The sequence below is a fragment of the Ambystoma mexicanum genome, chromosome 9 (genome assembly GCF_040938575.1).
Source record: "Ambystoma mexicanum isolate Mex_15411 chromosome 9, UKY_AmexF1_1, whole genome shotgun sequence".
NCBI classification, from domain to species: Eukaryota; Metazoa; Chordata; class Amphibia; order Caudata; family Ambystomatidae; genus Ambystoma; species Ambystoma mexicanum.
Window position 1 is genome coordinate 264,953,449 of NC_090931.1, and position 19,098 is coordinate 264,972,546.

The 19,098-nt window shown below is 43.0% G+C and overlaps 1 protein-coding gene across 1 annotated transcript in view; it reads left to right on the plus strand.

Moving 5' to 3' along the window:
- The window catches only part of DERL2 (derlin 2), a 94,849-nt gene that overhangs the window by 14,487 nt on the left and 61,264 nt on the right, over positions 1-19,098 (plus strand). The window contains exon 2 of the mRNA XM_069614598.1: positions 12,206-12,271. Within this exon, the coding sequence (XP_069470699.1) occupies positions 12,206-12,271 (66 nt within the window). The remainder of the gene's footprint in view (positions 1-12,205; positions 12,272-19,098) is intronic.

Below are 19,098 nucleotides of genomic sequence, written 5' to 3' on the forward strand. Positions count from 1 at the left end.
TTCTTCCAGAATTATTTCGCATTCAAGCCTTAAAGTTTTAATAAACCCCTCTGTCATTCAATCTCAACTGTTGGTACAAAGTTCCTTCTGTAGAAAAATCACATTTACTCAGACAGTTTTTTCCACTGTATCAGGCTTACCAATGATTGGACCCTCCCAGGTCCAACTTGGGTCCTTCCTTTCATCTATCTTCCTCTCTACCTGTGGTGTTCCCCATGGGTCTAACCTCTCGCCCTGGCTTTTCAACCAATACCTGGCAACTCTCGCCCACTGCATTGCCACTTTCTGCTCAAATTTCCAGTGCTACGCTCAACTCATTTTTAGGCTCTCCTCTCCCATCTCTGATTACCTAACTGCCTTTCAAGATTGGTGTGCCGCCAATGATCTTTGTCTGAATGCCAGCAAGACGGAGATCCTCTTCATCGGCACACCGTCACCATCCTTTCCTCTCACTCTCTGGCCGGCCTCCCGTGGCCCTCCTCCTACCCCCACCTGCGAGGCTAAGAACCTCGGGGTCATCTTTGACTCCACCCTTTCCTTCTCCGTCCACTTCTGAGGTCTCTAAAAAGTCAAATTTCCGACTGCACCTCCTCAGAGGTACTCTGCCTTTCCTCTCCTTCCCCCAGAAGCTCATGGTATCCCAAGCTCTGGTTCTCTCTAGCTTGGACTATTGTAACAGCCTCTTTCTAAATCTACCTGCCTCTACTCTCCGCCCTCTGCAACTAATCCAGAACAGGACTGCAAGACTTGTCCTTGGCCTCAAGCCCTGGGATCGTATCTCTCCAGCTCTGAAATCTCTCCATTGGCTCCCAGTGGATGTAAGGATTATGTTCAAAACCCTCTGCATTGTCCACAAGGCTTTCTGGGGCCTGCGTCCGAAATACCTTCTGCTATCCCTCTGCAAATACCCCCAAACCCCTCGAACTCTTCGCTCCTCTGCCTCACACTCACTCAGGGTCAGTCGTTTTTCAAAGAAACGAGCTGGGGGTAGATCTGTCTTCGGCTGGGGCCTCTCTCTGGAACAGCCTCCCTGCCACTCTAAAACGTGTGCAGAACCATCTCTGGTTCCGGAAGCACCTCCAGACCGTCCTCTTTTCTTCTGCCTTTGCTCCCCCTCTCCCCTGCTGATCTCTCTTGGCACCGTGCACCTGGCCACCCTCTGTCCACCGGGCCCAGGTACCTGCTCACCCTGCCACCCTCCCGCACTGCCTCCGGGCCACCCCTTGCACTGGGGTCTGTATCTGTACCCAATCAATTGGAGTCCCAATTCATACCCGATTACCTCCAATGGTATACATTTAGGTAAAAAGTAGAGAATGGCTCTCCAAATTTTACTTTCAACCGCTCTATATACAGATTCCATATCTGATGGCCAAAATTCTAACCCGTACATAACAGTTGGAGTACTTTAATTTCTCTGCATATATCCAAAGAGAATTTTCCATATTTATTATCCACCCTCTTTATTTGATTTATCATTCCTTTGACTTTTGAAATTAAGTAATAACAGGAAGATCTTACTATGCTTTGCCACTACAAGATAGCCCAGGAATCCAATTCATGGTTTTCTCAATTCCAAACAAACTTCCTCTTTCTGTTCTTTGTTTCACCTTTAGTTACCTTGATTGTCACTGTTTAGATGAGTTAATTTTAAACTCAATTCCTAACATGTACTTTCCAAATGTAGTTTGGAGTCCAACTGGAGTGGTTTCAATAAGAAGAAAGTCATCATATCCTGGCCAGCTTATTTTTAGATTTCCAATATTAGGTGGTACAAAAGCATTTTCATCCAGGGCTTTGCCCACTCCTGCTACGTACAGATTATATAGGGTGGGGCCCAGTATACAGCCTTGTCTAATTCCCTGCTCTGTTTTGCACTCTCTTGATGGGTGGCCTTCTGAATTTAATCTTACTTGGATTCTGGATTCATTGTGAAGAAAGATCAGACTCAGCAGACCCTTTGGTATTCCGTTTCTGTCCAGCTGTTGCCAAAAAATGTTTCTATTCACACAATCGAAGGCCTTATTAAGATCCATGGAAGCCACATAAATTGGGGCATCCCTGGATTTCCATGCCTTGTTCTACAGATACATCAGTAGACCCCCACAATCTGTACCTATGTATTTTCGGAACCCTATTTGTCTATAATCTAAAATATTATTCTCTTCCGCCCGCTCTTTGATTATAGCACCATAGAGGCAAAGATTTTTGAGTCTGCGTCCATTATACAGATTGTTCTTTAATTGCAGGTTCATCTCGTGAACCCGTTTAAAAATAGGTACCATAAATGAACGCTTCCAAGTTTCCAGAATTGATTGCGTTACAATTATATCTCGAAATTGGACATACAATATTTGGCCCATAACTGAGGGGCTTGCTTAGGAACATTAGTTAATTTGTTGGGTCCAGGGGCCCTAGATGGATTTGCCATCATAATCTTTTCCTCTGTTTGTTGCGTGGTTACCTCTAAATCCCATTTCTCTACTTCCTGTGTATGAGTCTCACCCTTCTTTGTAGTAAACATTTGTTCAATGTATTTTAGCCAGACCTTCTCAGCTATTGGATTTGTCAAACTGCTCCAATTATTGTCCTCTTTTTTTGTTAATTAAATCCCAGAAGGCCCTGGGGTATTTTCCCTGTAAACTCTCTAGCATCTTTTCCCCATCCTCATGGGTTATTATAAACTTCTCATGCTTTAACCAATTTTGGTACTTTTGCTTTAATTTCCTTATTGTTTCATATTTATTCATGAATATGTCTATACTCTTTGTGGTGTTCCTCATGTCCCTTCTTAATTCATTCTTTTTCCTTCTTATTTCAATGCTATAGTTATGTTTGTGCTTCATGTTTCGGGTAGACTGATTTTTTTCTTATTAGCCTCCGCAGCCCCAACCATAGTTTTCAGGTATTCCGGGAACCCCTTTACTGAATATCTCAGCACCTTCTCTTCTAATGTGCTGTCGTTGAATTCATTTAACATACACGTATTAAAGTTCCACTTTTTTAATTTTTCTTTTCGTCCACCTTTCCCGGTTACCTCTGTTATTAATACATAAATTCTGCAAGTTTATTTCCTCCCTATTGCAGTTATTCTGCCACTCTAGGTCCACCAATAACATAGCATGGTCACTGACACTTGTCTCTCTTACTTGAAATCTTTTCATACTTTCAAAGTTTCTAGCAGACATAAAGACAGTCAATTTCTGACTTGGAGCCTCTAGCTGACCTTGTTGACCTTTCATTCTCAAGACGTTTCAGTCCCCAACTAGCTGCCCATTTTATCCACATACCTCCTTCCACTTGCATAGTTTCATGTAAAACCATCCATACTTTCCATTCTTTCCAATTACAACTTGCATTTAGGTCCCCAACTAATATAATTGCAACTTCCTCGAAACATTCATATGATTTTTGATCTTGTTCTATAATTTCTCGCAAATGTGCCTCAAAGGATCTATAGACCTTTATCAGCAACAGTACCTTCTTTTCATCCCTCTTTATTTGCCACCCCATTCTAAGGATTTCCCTGTATGAGTTCCACTCTTCACGTTTCTGCAGTCCCTTTCCTGCCTTGACTAGCGTTGTTAACGCTCCCTTAGGTCTACCCGTTTTACCTTGTGTGTCAAGAATACAGCTAGACTGGAACCCGTCCCATAAGATTTTCTGTGGACCGATAACAGATCAAATGTTTTTAGTTCTGTGCAAATATTACTGTTGCTTAACAAGTGTTTGTTACCCCATGAATTCCAGCTTAAGATCTTTAATGTTCCAATGGGTCTAAAGAGGTTGATGTAGCGCTCTTAATTGCACAATGGAGTCTTCCAAGACTTCTGCTAAGCGTTTCAATTATTGATTTTCCTTTTTGTTCAGTTGGCATTCGTCCTGATTTTCTGATATTTTCTCATTACCCTTCTTTTGAGTTTTCTTCTACTTTACTCTTTTGGATTATACCAGAGACATACACTTATTCTCTGAGGGGTGATTTGCTCAAATTGTTGTTTCTGTGGGATATGTACTGTTTGTTGAAATATTTCAAAAAGTGGTCTTCCTTATTTTGTCATCACTATTTTCTTTTCTGTTATAGATCATCCTTTCGGCTGTTCTGAGTTCCTATACTCCTGTTGATCCCCCTTTTAACACTTGGTACCTCCATTCGTATCCCATTTTCTCTCCCTCCTCCCTGTTTTCTGTTATTACCTGCTCTGCAGTTAATCCCTTACCTATATGCCTCAGGAATTTTAGAGATGATGACTTGCCCATCTTCAATTCTTCGGCTTTTAGAACCTTTTGTTTTTTTTTTCTCCCATTTTCTTGCATTTTTGGAGATTACAACCCGTAACTCTTCCTCTTCACCATTTTGTCTTTACGGTTTCTTCTTGATTTTCTATCGTATGTAACACCTCCCCTAGGTCTGCCTTTTCTTGATCTTTCAGCCCTGTTACCACCTTCTGCTTTTCCTCTTTTACCAATTATTTTTTCTTTTCCCCTTCCTTGCTCATTTTGACGTTCACCTTGGTCTCCACTACTCATTCTCCTTCTTTTCACCCAATATTGGTTCCTCCCCATTTTTCCGTACAGCTTCCAGCCTCATTATCCTGTCTGAGATTGTTGTTAAACAAGCTGTTTGAGTCATTGCCTTTTGCATCCATTTAATTTCAAATAATGTGTGTAGAATAAACTCTTTCCATACTTGCAATAGTTCCTTTTTTTTTTGACCCCCCCTTCTCTTCCATCTCTCCTTGCCCTTCTTCTGTCCCTTTACCCCTCGTTGCTAGTTGTTATTCCTTTTGAGAATCTAAGTGGAGTGTCAGACATCGAGTAGTCTTGTTCATCTTCGTTCAATGACCCTTCTCCTTGCTGTTCTTTCCCTGTTTCAGATGTAACATCGCCTTCCCCTTCAAACAAAAGTTGTGATTGGCCGATTCCACTTCTACACTACCACCCCCCCTTCCAAATTTTCTATCAGTTTCACCATTTCGTTATCAGTACTGTACTGTTATCAGTACTATGTGGGAGTACGCAGTCTTTGGGCTCTGTTTCAGTTATTGTTTTTCTTTTGCCCCGGTGAGGGTGGTAAAGGCATTGCTAAAGCCTTTGCAATTGTACTTCTTTTTGTGGTAAAGACTATGGGGCCTAAAACAGTTTCCTTCCTTGAGCAGATCATCTTTTTCCTCATGCTTATTCTTGAGGCTTCTATTGTTCTGCCTATGGTGAAACGTTTTTCACTCTTACCAACCTTCTGTACCCCTTTTGCTTTCACCATTCACAAAGGTACTCCTTTTCACAATTTACTAAGGAATGATTTTCCACAGGCCCAACTCATTTATTCATTCAACCTTAGTGTACGCAGCCTTTTCATTCCCTGGTCAGTTCGGTAACATAGGTATCTTAGATTCAATGCATTCAAAGGAAAAGAAATATAGGAGGAAAAGGAAACAAACAAAAATCCCTTTTTTTTTTTCTTTTTTTTTCGCCCTTCTCTAACCCCCCCACCCCCTTTCCCCACAACATTCAAATACACTCGTATTTTTGGTTTATGCCCTCCTCAGTTGCTGCTATGCAGCTGCTTTTGTTCTTCTTTCTATACGTTGATCTCTCAGTAACAGCCTATGTTCTCCTCTACTTCTGCTTTCGTTCTTTCCAAACGCCAGTACGTTATTACATTATCTATTCAACCCGGCAGCTCTCTTTCATATTCACAACCTAACCAACTTGCTCTGACCACAATCGACACAGTCCGGTACGACTTCACTTTGTCTAGATGTTATGCCTTTTAATTGGCAGAGCGTGACAAAAAGCCGTAAACGGCTGTTATTTGTTTGCACAAGATTCCAACGCTCCTTATTGCTTTCTCCACCACATTAAATTCTCAGCAAAGAGTTGCAAGGCAATAAATATGTGCTAGCTTCAAATTACCCGCCCCAAATATGCGGCAAAGCGACCCACATCAATTAATTTATCCTAGGATCTAACAGTTCGTTTCGGCTCTCAAGATCCACGTGTTTTCCAATTACTTGTCCATGCATCCCTATAGTGTTTCTTCGGCTTTCGCACTTTGTCCATTTAGCCTGACTCTATGCGTGCAGTTTACTAGATTAATGCGAGCCAGTAGTATAACCACTCTTTCTACTGCTCAATCCTGTTTGAAAATATTACTGCTAAATACTTTAGCACTTCGTGTGTCAATCACGGAATGACATTTCTACTAGCAATAGGTATCATAGAGCCAGGAGTGAGTCGATTACTTGCCGCCAGCCACCAAGCGGCTGCAGCCTCCTTCTCCTTCACGATTTTGCGCACGTTTACATAAATAAAGGACACAGTGGCTTTCTCCCAGCCCCCGGCTAACGGGCACTTCCTTGGTGCGCGCGCGACCCTGTCTTATGGAATTCTGGGAGCCGGTGGGCGGGGCTTATCTACAGCAGAAAAATTGTGGATTTTAACTTTTAATAAGTACGTGGGTAAGTATTTACATTATTTTAAAGTACTTTCAGTCCATTGGTAAGCGGAGAAGCTCACCCTTGCAGGAAAGATGCTTTAAGTGGTGGTCACGGATCCCAGGTCCTACGTCGATACTCTTCCCCAGGCTAATGAGCACTTCCTTGGTGCTCGGGAGTAGTAGCGGGCCAAAAGCAGAGCGGGATTGGCCTGAAAGAGGCAGTAAACTACATATTGGGAGAAAGGATGCAAGATGCAGAAGTAGCACGCAGCAATGAAGGACTGTATACTGCGGGAGTGATTGGGGAGTGCGAGTTGGGAGTAGGATTTGGAGTTTGGCAGGGACCGGAGAGCGCAAATTGTGACTTGGGAGTGTGACGGAGCATGTTGGTATGTCTATGACTGAACGTGTGGTTTGAAAATACAAGTTTTGATGTGCAATTGGTGAGATGTGTGTTGTGTGAGAGTTGTTTGGGGGGATTGGGGAACATAGAAGGGGAATATTTTCAGCATTACAACTGTTAATGATTAATAACGTTAATATTAAACAACAAACACTGTTCTGTCCCGCCAGAGACATCTAGGACTCTTCCTATTAAATTGATTTAAAAAAAGATACTAATGACACCCTGGCTCTCTTGTAGCCTTGCCCCGGCCTCTTTCGTACAATGTACCAATCTTGCACCCTCCAGTCAAAAATTGTTCTGTATAAATAAAGGTTTGTGCCGTAAACTTTGCCATTTCATGCCGCAAAATCCTGGAGGGTCTGATCAATAACCCCCGCTTCTCCCTCTCCTCTTCCGCCCCCCCCCCCCCCCCCCCAGCCAGCCTTGCCTAGCCGAGACCCCTCTTTAATCAACCCTGCCTACAGCAAGGCTCCTCCTGGCCCCCTTCCCAGGACAACACATATCCTCTGCGCTCTGGGTGCTCCACTGGCTCCCAATCAGCCAAAGGGCTACTTTCACCCACTGTGCTTTCCACAAGAAATGACCTGACTTCCTCCAAAACAAACTCTCTCTACCAACACAACAAAATCCTTGGACCTCCTGGTTCAATTTCACCAGACTAGGAGGATCATCTTTCTCTGTTCAAGCACCCACAATCTGGAACCACCTCGCCTTAAGGAAGGCCCTAAAACGTAGCTTTTGCCTCCTGCAACCTGACTTTCCCTGAATCGACTCTGGTGACCAGAGAGCACTCTTACTCGATGAGTCAACCAGGACGCTCCTGCCCGGGCGACCAGCAGGGGATGGGGGAGGTTGAGGTTATCGGAACAACTCTCATCCACAGCTCACCCTTTCTCCCGTGGGAGAATCCATCCAGGCATTAAACCAATCGACAGCAATGGCCAGGTAAGACGTGATGCAGCGCCCTAACTCGCATTGTCAGTGGTTGCATACGGCACGACGACTTAACTTTAAAGAACGCAGCGCATGTAACTTGATTGTCATAGCGCAACCAGGGTACCATCACTACATTATTGCAGAATATAGCCAGATGGATGAAGAATTACATCAAGTGCTTCTAGGTACCTGTACAAAATAGCCATTGCTTAGCCCCAGGTCTTGGCCGAATGTAGCCTGGCTTGAATCTTGGTGAGTGAAGAACACAGCCAATGTATTGATTCTAGTTACCCATGTAAAGTAGCCATCGTTTCATCCCAGATTCTTGCGGAAATGCAGCCACTATATTACTTCAGAGGGAACTCAGAATGGAACCATTACCATGAACTAGGTGAACGCACAATAGTCCTCCATGGCATCTAAGCTAATTGTACTGTCTATCATGAATACTGAACCTAAGCAAAATGATGAATGTTAGCTAAGCTTGTCATCTCGCAGAATATATTGAATCTAGAAGAACGTTTATGGTAATCTTTACAATGATTGCAGGAGCATAAAGAATGTTAAGCCCTACATTATAGCTAGTTTATTTAGAGTTTAGCCATCGTACTAATACTGGGCCACTGGTTCGAATGTAGACCCTTCATTTAACCTTTAACCCTCTGTGAATAGGGAAACTAGCTGAAGGCACGGCTGCAGACCTGCATGCATCGGCCTTCATACAATACTTTAAGACACTACGCACAACACCTCTGCCATAAGAATGTAGCAACTGTTCACGACAAGAAAATGTGACAGGGTAGATGAACACGACCTCGATCACACCCTCTAAACCACTTCACCACTGTTAACTGTTTTGTAAAGACAACAAAATTGTTCCGAAATACACTGGGAAGAAACAAAAAACCACCTACCTGGGCATATATATGGTGAACAGATGTATGAAGAAACCCTGGTGGATCTTCGAAGAATAGGAGAAATCCCCCTGAGAACTCCTCAAAGGACCTGCAAGAGCTTGTCCTTCGTGAAACTCTGAGGGAAACCCTCATGGGGGATAAAACCCTGGAACAGCTGCTGGTGGGCGTTGTCTTTCAGCGGACACCCGGTGAGAGCTGGTCTGGGTATTCTTCTGGCTGTTTAAGACGAGAGGCCTTTGAAACTGAGCTAAATATAGTGGGTTAAATGAACACAGTTATTCCTGAAAGTAAGGAAAGGAGAAGTTCCTATAGAGGGTTCTAAGAGCTTACCATGTGCTAAACATGAAGAGAGAGGAGAGGTAAGGAATCTCTGTCGTGTTGCAAAAGTAAGGGGGCACTATGATGAGGGAAAGAAAAGACCTGTAAGATTTAGGGTGGATGTATCTAGTTCTATAAGAGTAGGATGAACTAGGAGAAAGCCTACCCTTTCACTTCCACGTCCTTTTGAGCCAGCCTGAGTGGATGAGGAAAATCTGGAGGTTCCCAACAAGGTATTGCTATAAAGGAAGGGTGAGGAGTTAGAAACAGAAGTCCGATGGCCGGGAGTGATTGAAGAAGTAAGATGAAAAATAGATTAGTACCTAGAGACTCCATGGAGGGAGGTATGGAGGAGATTCCGGGTCTAAGCGTGCTTAGAAGTAGAATCGATCCCGGAAATGAAAAGTTCCGTAATGCCTTCTGAAATAAAAGGGAGGAATGGAGAACAAGAAGGTGAGTAAAGTAGACAAAATGGTTGAGAGGAAATGTCTTCGTAATCCTAGTGAGGTAAACTTACGAAGCGTGTGACGGCTCCTGAGAGAGTAGCAACGCATCTTCCTTCTGTTGTTGCTGGATTATAAGAGAGTGAACAGGAAGTGATGGTGGAAGGTTGAGAGGCTTCCTGGGAATTAACAACTAGCCTGCATTGTACGCTAGCGATGGTAACCGCTGCGGTGGCCATCTTGGAATCAGTCTCGACTAGACTGGGGAGTGGACGATTTCCTAGTGCAGAAGTGGCGGGCATGTTGGAAATGGGTCGGAAGGCGAAATGCACATTAGAAACCATCACAACCACCCATCCACATGGGTGGCTAGCAGGGACTTGGCCACACCTCATACAGGGTTCGAAATGGAGGGGAGCTGGGAGCTATTTAGCTCCTGCTTGTTGCCTGGTTGGCTGACACCAACAGTTACCAGGTGCTACCTTTGGCTCCCCAGATCAACTAATTCCAAACACATCTATGTACTGTACAATCTATAAACAGGACACTTCTATATGTCATTTAAAGCATAAGGGTCATAAATAATGGACACAATTATAGGTATGCCTCTTATATGTATTTTGGAGTTACAGGACGCTATCTACTAGCTCATAATTCCCCACTGGTAGCTCCTGGTCCTTGGATAATTTTGGATACCCAGGAGCTGCATTTAGCTCCTACTTATCCAATCTGAATTTCGAACCGTGTCATGTCTTAAGCACTTGCCAATATGCACCCATGCTTACTAGACCTTCCTCCAAGTTCTTCCCAGTACCCATACTCTGGTCCCCGGATGGTGTTCAACCTACAGTGCGCTGGGACCATACCAATGGTGAAAGGAGCTATACAAATGACGCACTACTACTACGTCATCTTCATTTTAAACCATCTGTTGTAAAGCTTATGACATCAATGCCAAATTATTAATTGCAACCTAATTGATGACATCACTGGAAACTAGAGCTCACTTATTGCATCTTTGATGACGTCAGTGCCTTTGCAAATAACATCTGATGTGAAGTAAGAAGCATTTTTAAAATAAAGTACAGTGCTGCTAAATAATAGCAGTTTGTGCAGACAGTGCATTGTTTGTACGAACCACCTCCATTACTATGTCCAAAATCAGTACAGTTATACATTTCATTCTGTTACACCTCTCTGGTGCTGAAATCCTTTCACTGGCTCCCCGTGGCTGCAAGGATCAAGTTCAAGACCCTCTGCATAGTCCACAAGGCTTTCTGGGGCCTGGACCCGCCCTATCTACAACTCTCTCCCTAAACAGTCTCCTTCTAGAGTCCTCTGCTCATCCTCTTCCAACTCCTGTGTATGAGCTCCCCCCCCCCCCCCAACAGAGTTTTGGGGGTAGATCTACAACCTCCCTGCCTCTCTCCGTCTTGAGCCTGATTCCCCTTAAGTTCCGGAAACTCCTCAAGACCTTCCTCTTGCTAACCTCGTCCATATTCTCAACTACTTCCCTCTTCCTTCTCTTTGCTAACTCTGGTCTGTTTTGCTGACTGGTCACCTGGCGGGGGGGGGAGGAGGGAGGAGGGAGGAGGGAGGAGGGAGGAGGGAGGAGGGAGGGAGGGAGGGAGGGAGGGAGGGAGGGGGAGAGAGAGAGAGAGAGAGAGAGAGAGAGATCTATATCTATATCTATATCTATATCTATATCATATCTATATCTATATCTATATCTATATCTCTGCCTCTGCACTTAACCCAGCGTCCTGATGGACTGGGCGCATGTGTTCCCTTCCCTTGTACTTCTTGTCTGTAATTGTCTTACCTAGAATGCACTAGGCCTAGTTTGCCAGGCCTAGTAGTTTTTTGTTGTTTCTGTGTTCGTCTCCTTCTCACGTCACTCTTTGTTATGCACTTGCAATATATGAAACGTTGTTATGCTAGTATGGTAGTGAAGCATTGTATGGTCTTCTCTCTTCCCTCCCCACACCCATTTTCACCTTCCTTCTTGTCATGCACTAGTAGTAATGCCACCAGGCCTAGTCTGTTTTTTTTTTTGTTAGTCATTCTTAGGCCTTAACGTTTCCGAATGATCTATGTATTCCCTTGTTGCCTTCCTGCCATGAAGCACTTCACCCATGTATACGTACACGCTTTATACATTTACAATTAAAAAGTTTGACTTTTTAGGTTTAAGGGTTATAACTAGAAGATATTCTGTTGCACCTTTTGCTTCAAAGTCATGTCTGTTAAGTTAGGCAGCAGACTGATCTGTGAAGGGGTAACTTTGGCCTAGCATATCCTCAAAGCTGGTCTAGATACCTTTTTGTACACGCAGCAATTTTAGAAAACCTGAGAGGCAAGTAATGTTACAAACCCCTTTACTGAGGATTTGTGACAACTCAGAGCAGATTAATCATGCCAATGCGGGATGGGTTTGCTTTTACGCTCTTGTTTTTTTTTCTCAACGTGTCTAGCTACAAATCCACACACATGTGCCCAATTGAAAGGGAGTGCTGATGTAATACGAATGGTAAAGATCAATCTGATGGCTTAATTGCTAAGTGTCTGGGGTACTTGAGGCTTTTACTTGATCTCGTATCATGTGTCGTGATTCTCGCTAGCATTATACTTTGCAATGTGTATAGGCAGGTGGACAGAACTTTAGGGGGAACTAGCACACCATCAAAAGGAGCAAAAAATGCATAACGAAACTAATGCACCATGTTTTTTTTTCCTTTCTTTACAGCAATTGGATTTAATCACCCCTTTTCAGCTCTACTTCAACCCTGAATTAATATTCCGCCACTATCAAGTGAGTGCAATATATTTTTCAGTTTACAAAGAATTGCATTTTAAATTGTTGTGCTCGTTTTATGCTTTTAGCAAAGGCACACTGGTCGGGGACCTAGTGCAAATCCCTTTCGGCCAGTGTGAAGTGCGAGCAATTTTTCCAGCAGTCAGGGCGAGTGTTTGAAGGTGAGAAAAGTCAAAGGCCGTGTCTGTTTTTGTAGTTATTGGAGTTGATTTACTTGCACTGAGCACGCTTTAAAAGGCCCGAGTGCAGTGTCTTGGTGAATTGTCGTTGAACGAGGATACTTTTTTGTACTATGCTGTCAAGTTGCACACTGGCAGCTTCATTTTAAAAAAAAAAAATGCACTAAAACGAAATTTAAAAAGGACACTTGTTAATGTGCCACATGTTTTACCACCTTTCTCAAAGCAAGCGAGCCTTTCCGAATGTGTCCCAATCAATGCACGTGTAGATAAATGGATGTGCCCATCATAAGACAACTTTACCGTAGGGGGCATGCCAGAAGTGGAATACATGTCTTCTCGTCCCAAAGATGCATGCATGGATATATAAAGAAGTTGGGTGGAAAATAAGCGCAGAAGATTAGAGGGCAAAGAAGAAGGGATGGATGAAAATAGATGGGGAAGGATACATAGTGGGTATAATGGGTACATTAGATCGATGGGTGGAATGGATTGAAGGTTAAAGTGGTACTTAAGGAAAGAACATAAAATACTTTAAAAGGAAGGATAGAGTGAAGCCATACCTCTTTACCACTCTCCTCGGTTTCTTTCTCTTTTCCATCTAAATATTCTGCAGCGGCTGGCTCAACTCTTGTCTATCCGAATTGTAATTGATTCCACTGTAAAATGCGGCACAAATTGACCCCTCAAATGAGCTTCATCGGAAGATGAACATGCACAAAATGTTGCTGTGGTTATAAAAACAGGAACTTGTTAGTTAGAGTGAGTGCCTTTCTCTTTAACATGTGCAGTATTATCTTTCGAACCAAATTTGTCACCCCTTTCATAGGGACATTTTAAAGCCCTGTTCCATGGCGTGTTATTATTTCTTACATTATTTGTAAAAAAATAAAAAATAATTTTTTTTTAATAATAAACCAGTATACTGAGGGTGCTGCTGTGACTTAAATTAACAATAAATCATGTACCATTTATATAGCACCCACTGCAAAAGGGACAGGACTACTAGAACATGATTTGAGTGCTGTTTCAGCATATATTTAAGTAATAAATAAGAGTGTGCGAAATAGTGATGTTTGGTGAGGAAAGTGGATACTTTATTCCGCATTACTAGCTTTACAATGGTCCTATGCAGACGTTAGTTTGCATGCAGTTTTCTTTTTCCAGTAGAGAGAAGAGAAATTCTGCATGTTTGGCCCACCCCTTTCAACTAAGTCGCATTTATTTGGGTCATATGAACAGGTTTTATTTAAAATGTAATTACTGGCACTCACTTTGATGCAGCAATGTTTAAGTTTGTTGTGACAGTTCCTCCAGATAAGTGTAAACTGTGTTTCAGTGCATTCTGACTCAAAGCAAAGCCCCACCTTCTCAACACTGTTGCTAGCAAACCTACCGTTCAGGACTACAAATTGAATCCGAGAATAAACCACACTTTTTCAAACTGCTATATATTTCTGTAATGGCTTCTTGTTAAACTGTTTGCCGCATTATAGCTCTTAAAATCTCTTGTCACATCGCAAACAACAATAAGCCTGCATGACTGTGTCGAGCAAGGACAACCATCGGGTGCCCTCACGACGCAGTTTCTTTTGTTGCGTGCCTTGAAATAACATTCGTAAAACTCATATTGATGGAAAGAGTCTTTCCGACTCTGGAGCAAGCTGGAAAAGAATGAGGGGACTTTGTTGTGTTTCAATGAACTTTGTGTAACTCTTTGACTGCTACCTAGCAATGAACTGCAACCTTCATAATCCAGCTACTGCCAAGTTGTGTAGCATTTATTCTTCTGGTGTAATAGATGGCGAGTTTCCTTGCTTTTAGATCAGCTAATATTTTGATGGAGCTGCATAAATGTGTACTTACCAGCATTGAGACTGCCCAATGCTATAAACTGTAAAAACGAATCACAAGTACTCTGATTCTTGCGCTCCAATATGCACTTTATTGTCTGCTTGTTTGACTGTTACCCTGTCATCCTTGCTTAATCCTGTGATTGCTTTTCTTTCCAAAAGTCTAAGGTGGTGCCTATTTTTCATTTTTTTTGTTTGTTTCGCCAAATACATTTTTCGTAAATCATGTAGGACAGCCTTTTCAAAGATATCGGTTGTGTTGTCTATAGGCAGAACTGGATAAAATGTAAATTTTCGTTTTAATTTCATCGTTTCTGATCATTCCTGTTTTGAGATCCAGATCTGTTGCAAATGTATCTATTGTATGAACATTTCCATCTTCCTGAAAAGAAGATTGACTGTAACCATAGAATGTGATATCGATAATGCTCATGGGATCTCTGTTTGCATAGGTGTGATGAAAGTAGTTGCAGCAAAGTTTTTTTCAATTTGAGTCTTCTGCTGAATTTGTATAGATGAAGATTGGTTTGAAAATCAAAATGGTTTGCTGGACTGAAGGTTAAGCCTTTGTTTAAAGCTGAAAATGGTTCTGGTGTGCATTGTTTGTCCGATAGATTTAATACTAGATTCTCTTTGGACAAATGTTTTGTGAGAATCTATAAGTGAAGGAGAAGCCGAACTGACGGAATCAAGAATTGAAACTCCAACCGAGTCATCTACATCATAATTCTTTTTTTACGGGAATACAAAAAACACAGGCAATGGAAAAGCAAAGCCCCCTTTCGATCCTCCACAAACTCTACCACAAATGGTGGCCGTTCAAAAGGGGCAGAAGAGGATGAGGAAGTATCAACAGAAGATGCAAACAAAAAGGCGTCCAAACAAGATCACAAAACATTAGTCCAAAGAGAATCTAGTATTAAATCTATCGGACAAACCATGCTCACCAGAACTATTTTCAGCTTTAAAAAAAGCCTTAGCCTTCAGTCCAGCAAACCATTTTGATTTTCAAACCAATCTTGATGTATACAAATTAAGCAGAAGACTGAAATTGAAAAAATTCTTTGCCACAACCTCTTTATTCTTCTGGTGTTAGGTGACGAAAAAAGACCTTGGTGCTGATGCTGTGGCCTTTGCTCTTTAGTTTTTCTTGTGTATTGTTGCTGAAACCGAATAAACTCAGTTTAAAACATAATTCAATTCATAACTGGACGTTCGAACATTACGGTTTTGTGATGCAGGACTTGATGGGACCATTTTGGAAACATATAAGCATTGATTTGTTTGTGGCTCAGTCGGGTGAGTCTTAAGCATTTCCTTGTCAGCAATTGGCTATCTCTTGTTACTGGCAAAAACAAAATGTGAAACTTTGCTGTAGGAGCACAATGTGCCAGAATCTAGCAGGAACGGTGATCATGGTATCTGGCTGTAATGCAAGGTCCTCTTTCTCTCTTGCCTGGAGATTATGCTGCTCCCCTCTTGCCCCCTTTTTTTAAAATTTTTTTTTTTTTTTTTTTTTTTTCTTCCCTTGTATGGCACTTTGCACTTACATGCTGACTTGCGTCTGGCTCTGCCGCTTCCGCATGGGCACCAGTAATTGATCTCTGCCTCCCACCCTACTTCCAAAACTGTTCCTGATTTAAGCTTCTGGAGCTGGTATACAAAGATTGTGCTCATGTGTTGCAAATTACCTACCCAGGTGCCTAAAGCCAGTGCTATGGTGGGCATGTGAAAAGCTCTGTGATGTTTCCTGGGCAGCACTTGATGGTAAACCTCTCTCGTCTTAAGAGAACTGTAGGGAGGTGCTTCCTCGTCTGATATGGGTTTCAACCCAAGCACTCCTGCCTTGTTGGACGGCCACAAGGAGGGAAGCTTTTCCAATGCAAACCTATTTTATCCCCAACTGTAGACTTTGATAACTGAGATATGAATAACTAGTAAAGGGAATTGCAGAAAGTACCCAAGAAGAATGTATCGTTTTTTGTTCTACCGAGGAAAAAAAAGTAAACAATTGCAAAGTTAAGCAATACTTCTAGGCTTTGGTATCTGCACACAATCTAGTATTTGATGGCTTAACGAAGCCCCCACAATTCCCCACTAATAATCTTAACAGTATCTCTCCTAGGCTGACGAGGCCCTTTCCTGGTTTGCTTCATATCTCGTGGCCAGACACTGCAAATCCTGAAACGGCCCCACCCACCACCACACTCGTCTCCCTTATTTCCAACCTTGGTGCCATATTCAACCCATCTCACAACTTCAGTCTTTATCTTCAAATCTGCCACTGCTGCCAGACTCCTCTTGAATATAGAAAAATACCACCTTCCCTTCAACACTGCTAAGCATCTAAACTCCACTGGTAGTACTCTTGATCGGACTACTGGGCCAGTCTACTCAATGGCCCATCTCTCTCCGTACTCTCCCCTTCGCTCCGTATGGTAATCTTCAGCTAACCTGCTCCTTGCACTCTGATGTAAATCCACAGTACACAGGTAAGTATGTTATAATGTATTTATTTACGAGACCCCACAAGCCTGCTGCCCAGCCACCTCCAGCCAATGGCCACCGTGGAATGTTCTCCTCCGAACAATCCTAACATTCCACGAGTGTCCCTGCACGAGCCCGTGCACATTACGACATATCCTCTTCCCTTGCATAACACAATTGTTAACAACCTGTGACACATACATCGCAAACATTTTGAACAATGGAAACATGAACATAACTATATATATAACTCATCATTAATACCAATTGCATTCATGGATAAAGAAATATTGACCACAAAGATGCATTGCACCATAACATGTAAATTTCATGTTTAACAAATATAATCTCTAAACCTTATAGGGGGGCCACACCTCCTGGCAAGACGACCCCCTTCTTGTCCTACATCAGGTTGTTGATCAGAAGCATTTTGACCCTCCACATTCCTTTCGGCACCCACAGGACGTGGAAGTGGAACACCCTCTTCCTGTTCAAGGCTGATCCCTTGTGAACTCACAGGATCATAATCCAGCCCAGTCCCGTGACACTCCCAATCAGACTCCACACCTGCCCTCTCCCCACGTTTGCAACCATCCACCACCACCCGTTTCTTGCTCCAAACAGAACCATCCTCCAATCTCACATGGCCTTTTCCAACCTTAACAACTCTCCTTGAGGGCAAAAACTTGCTGTAACCTTTATGAACCATCCTGGGATTTCGTATGTACACCTCATCCCCAAGCTCAACATTCAACTCCTTTCTAAACTTTTGTGAAGACCCCATGGCCTCCTGTCGCGCCAAAATACTGCGATGAATAGCTTGTAAATCCATATCACATGGCCCACCACCACCCATAGCCAGGGTTCTCAACATAGTACCTGCTTTCCTGCCCCTCATAAGCTCAAATGGAGATCTACCCGTAATTGTGGCTGGGGTTCTGCGATATGCAGCCAGATATTGTCACCACTTCCTGCCAATCCAAACCATTAGCCAAAGCTAACTCTATAGCTGACTTAATAGTACCATTGGCCCTCTCCACTAATCCATTTGCAGAAGGATTGTACAAAGCTGTTCTAAAATGGGAAATAGCATGTTGTTCCAAAAACTCTCTCATCGCTCTGGAAGTGAACTGCACCCCATTATCTGTGACTAAGGTTGCAGGTAATCCCTCACGATCAAAAATTTTCCTCAAGAAATCCATGACAGAATCAGTTGTGACGCAAGAACACGCCGCCACCTCAATCCACCTGGATGTATAGTCCACCAACATATATCTGCACTCAGGCTCTAAACACTCAAACGGACCCATGATATCTAAAGCCAATTTCGACCACACTTGTTCTGGAACCTCTACAGGATGTATAGGTTGTGTATGGAGTACCTTGCTTTTATCGCTAACGGAGCATGCCTGACAGTCTTTCACCACCTGTTCGACATCCTTGTCCATAGCCGGCCACCAGTACTCCTCCCTGAGTCTCCTCTTAGTCAAAGATCGACCCAAATGACCAACATGTGCTAACGTGACTATTCTCCCTCTCAAACTCACAGGGGGTATCAACCTACTTCCCCTAGACACACCCCATGGACCCTCGGCTAATTCATGTAAAACTTGGGCATAACCTTTCCCTTCAGGCCTGTCCTTAACCGTGTGCCACCCTTTCACTAGACCGTCCTTAATCCACTTTAACTCAAGATCGGCCTCAGACTCCTGATCCCACAACGATTTTTCCACCGCAGACGTCACATAAGCAACCTGACATTCCTGCCAGTCTTCATCTTTCCTTAAAACTGTGATTGCCCTCTTCCACCATAGGCAAACGGGACAGGCAGTCTGCCACAACATTCAACTTCCCCGGAAAATACTGCAATGAAAAATTGTAATCCTGTAGTTGTACTGACCATTTCGCAATCCTCGGGGATACTGCCATAACTCCCTTGGTAGAGAACACTTGCACCAACGGTTTATGATCCGTTCTGACAATATAAGGAATGCCCCACAAAAATGTCCTAAAGTGTTTTGAAGCCCATAACACTGCCAAAGTCTCTCTCTCTCAATTACCGAGTATCTAGTTTCAACATCTCTCAAAGTCCTCGAGGCAAAAGCCACTGGCATCCATTCACCACTTATCCACTGCTCCAGCACTGCCCCCAAACCCACTTCACTTGCATCCACAGTGAGGGCCGTTTTATTTTTCGGGTCAAACGATTTCAGGCAAGGAGCATTTTCTACATCCCTCTTAACCAACCCAAATTCCACTGCACACTCCTGAGACCATGCAAATCTTACACACTTCCTCATGAGCG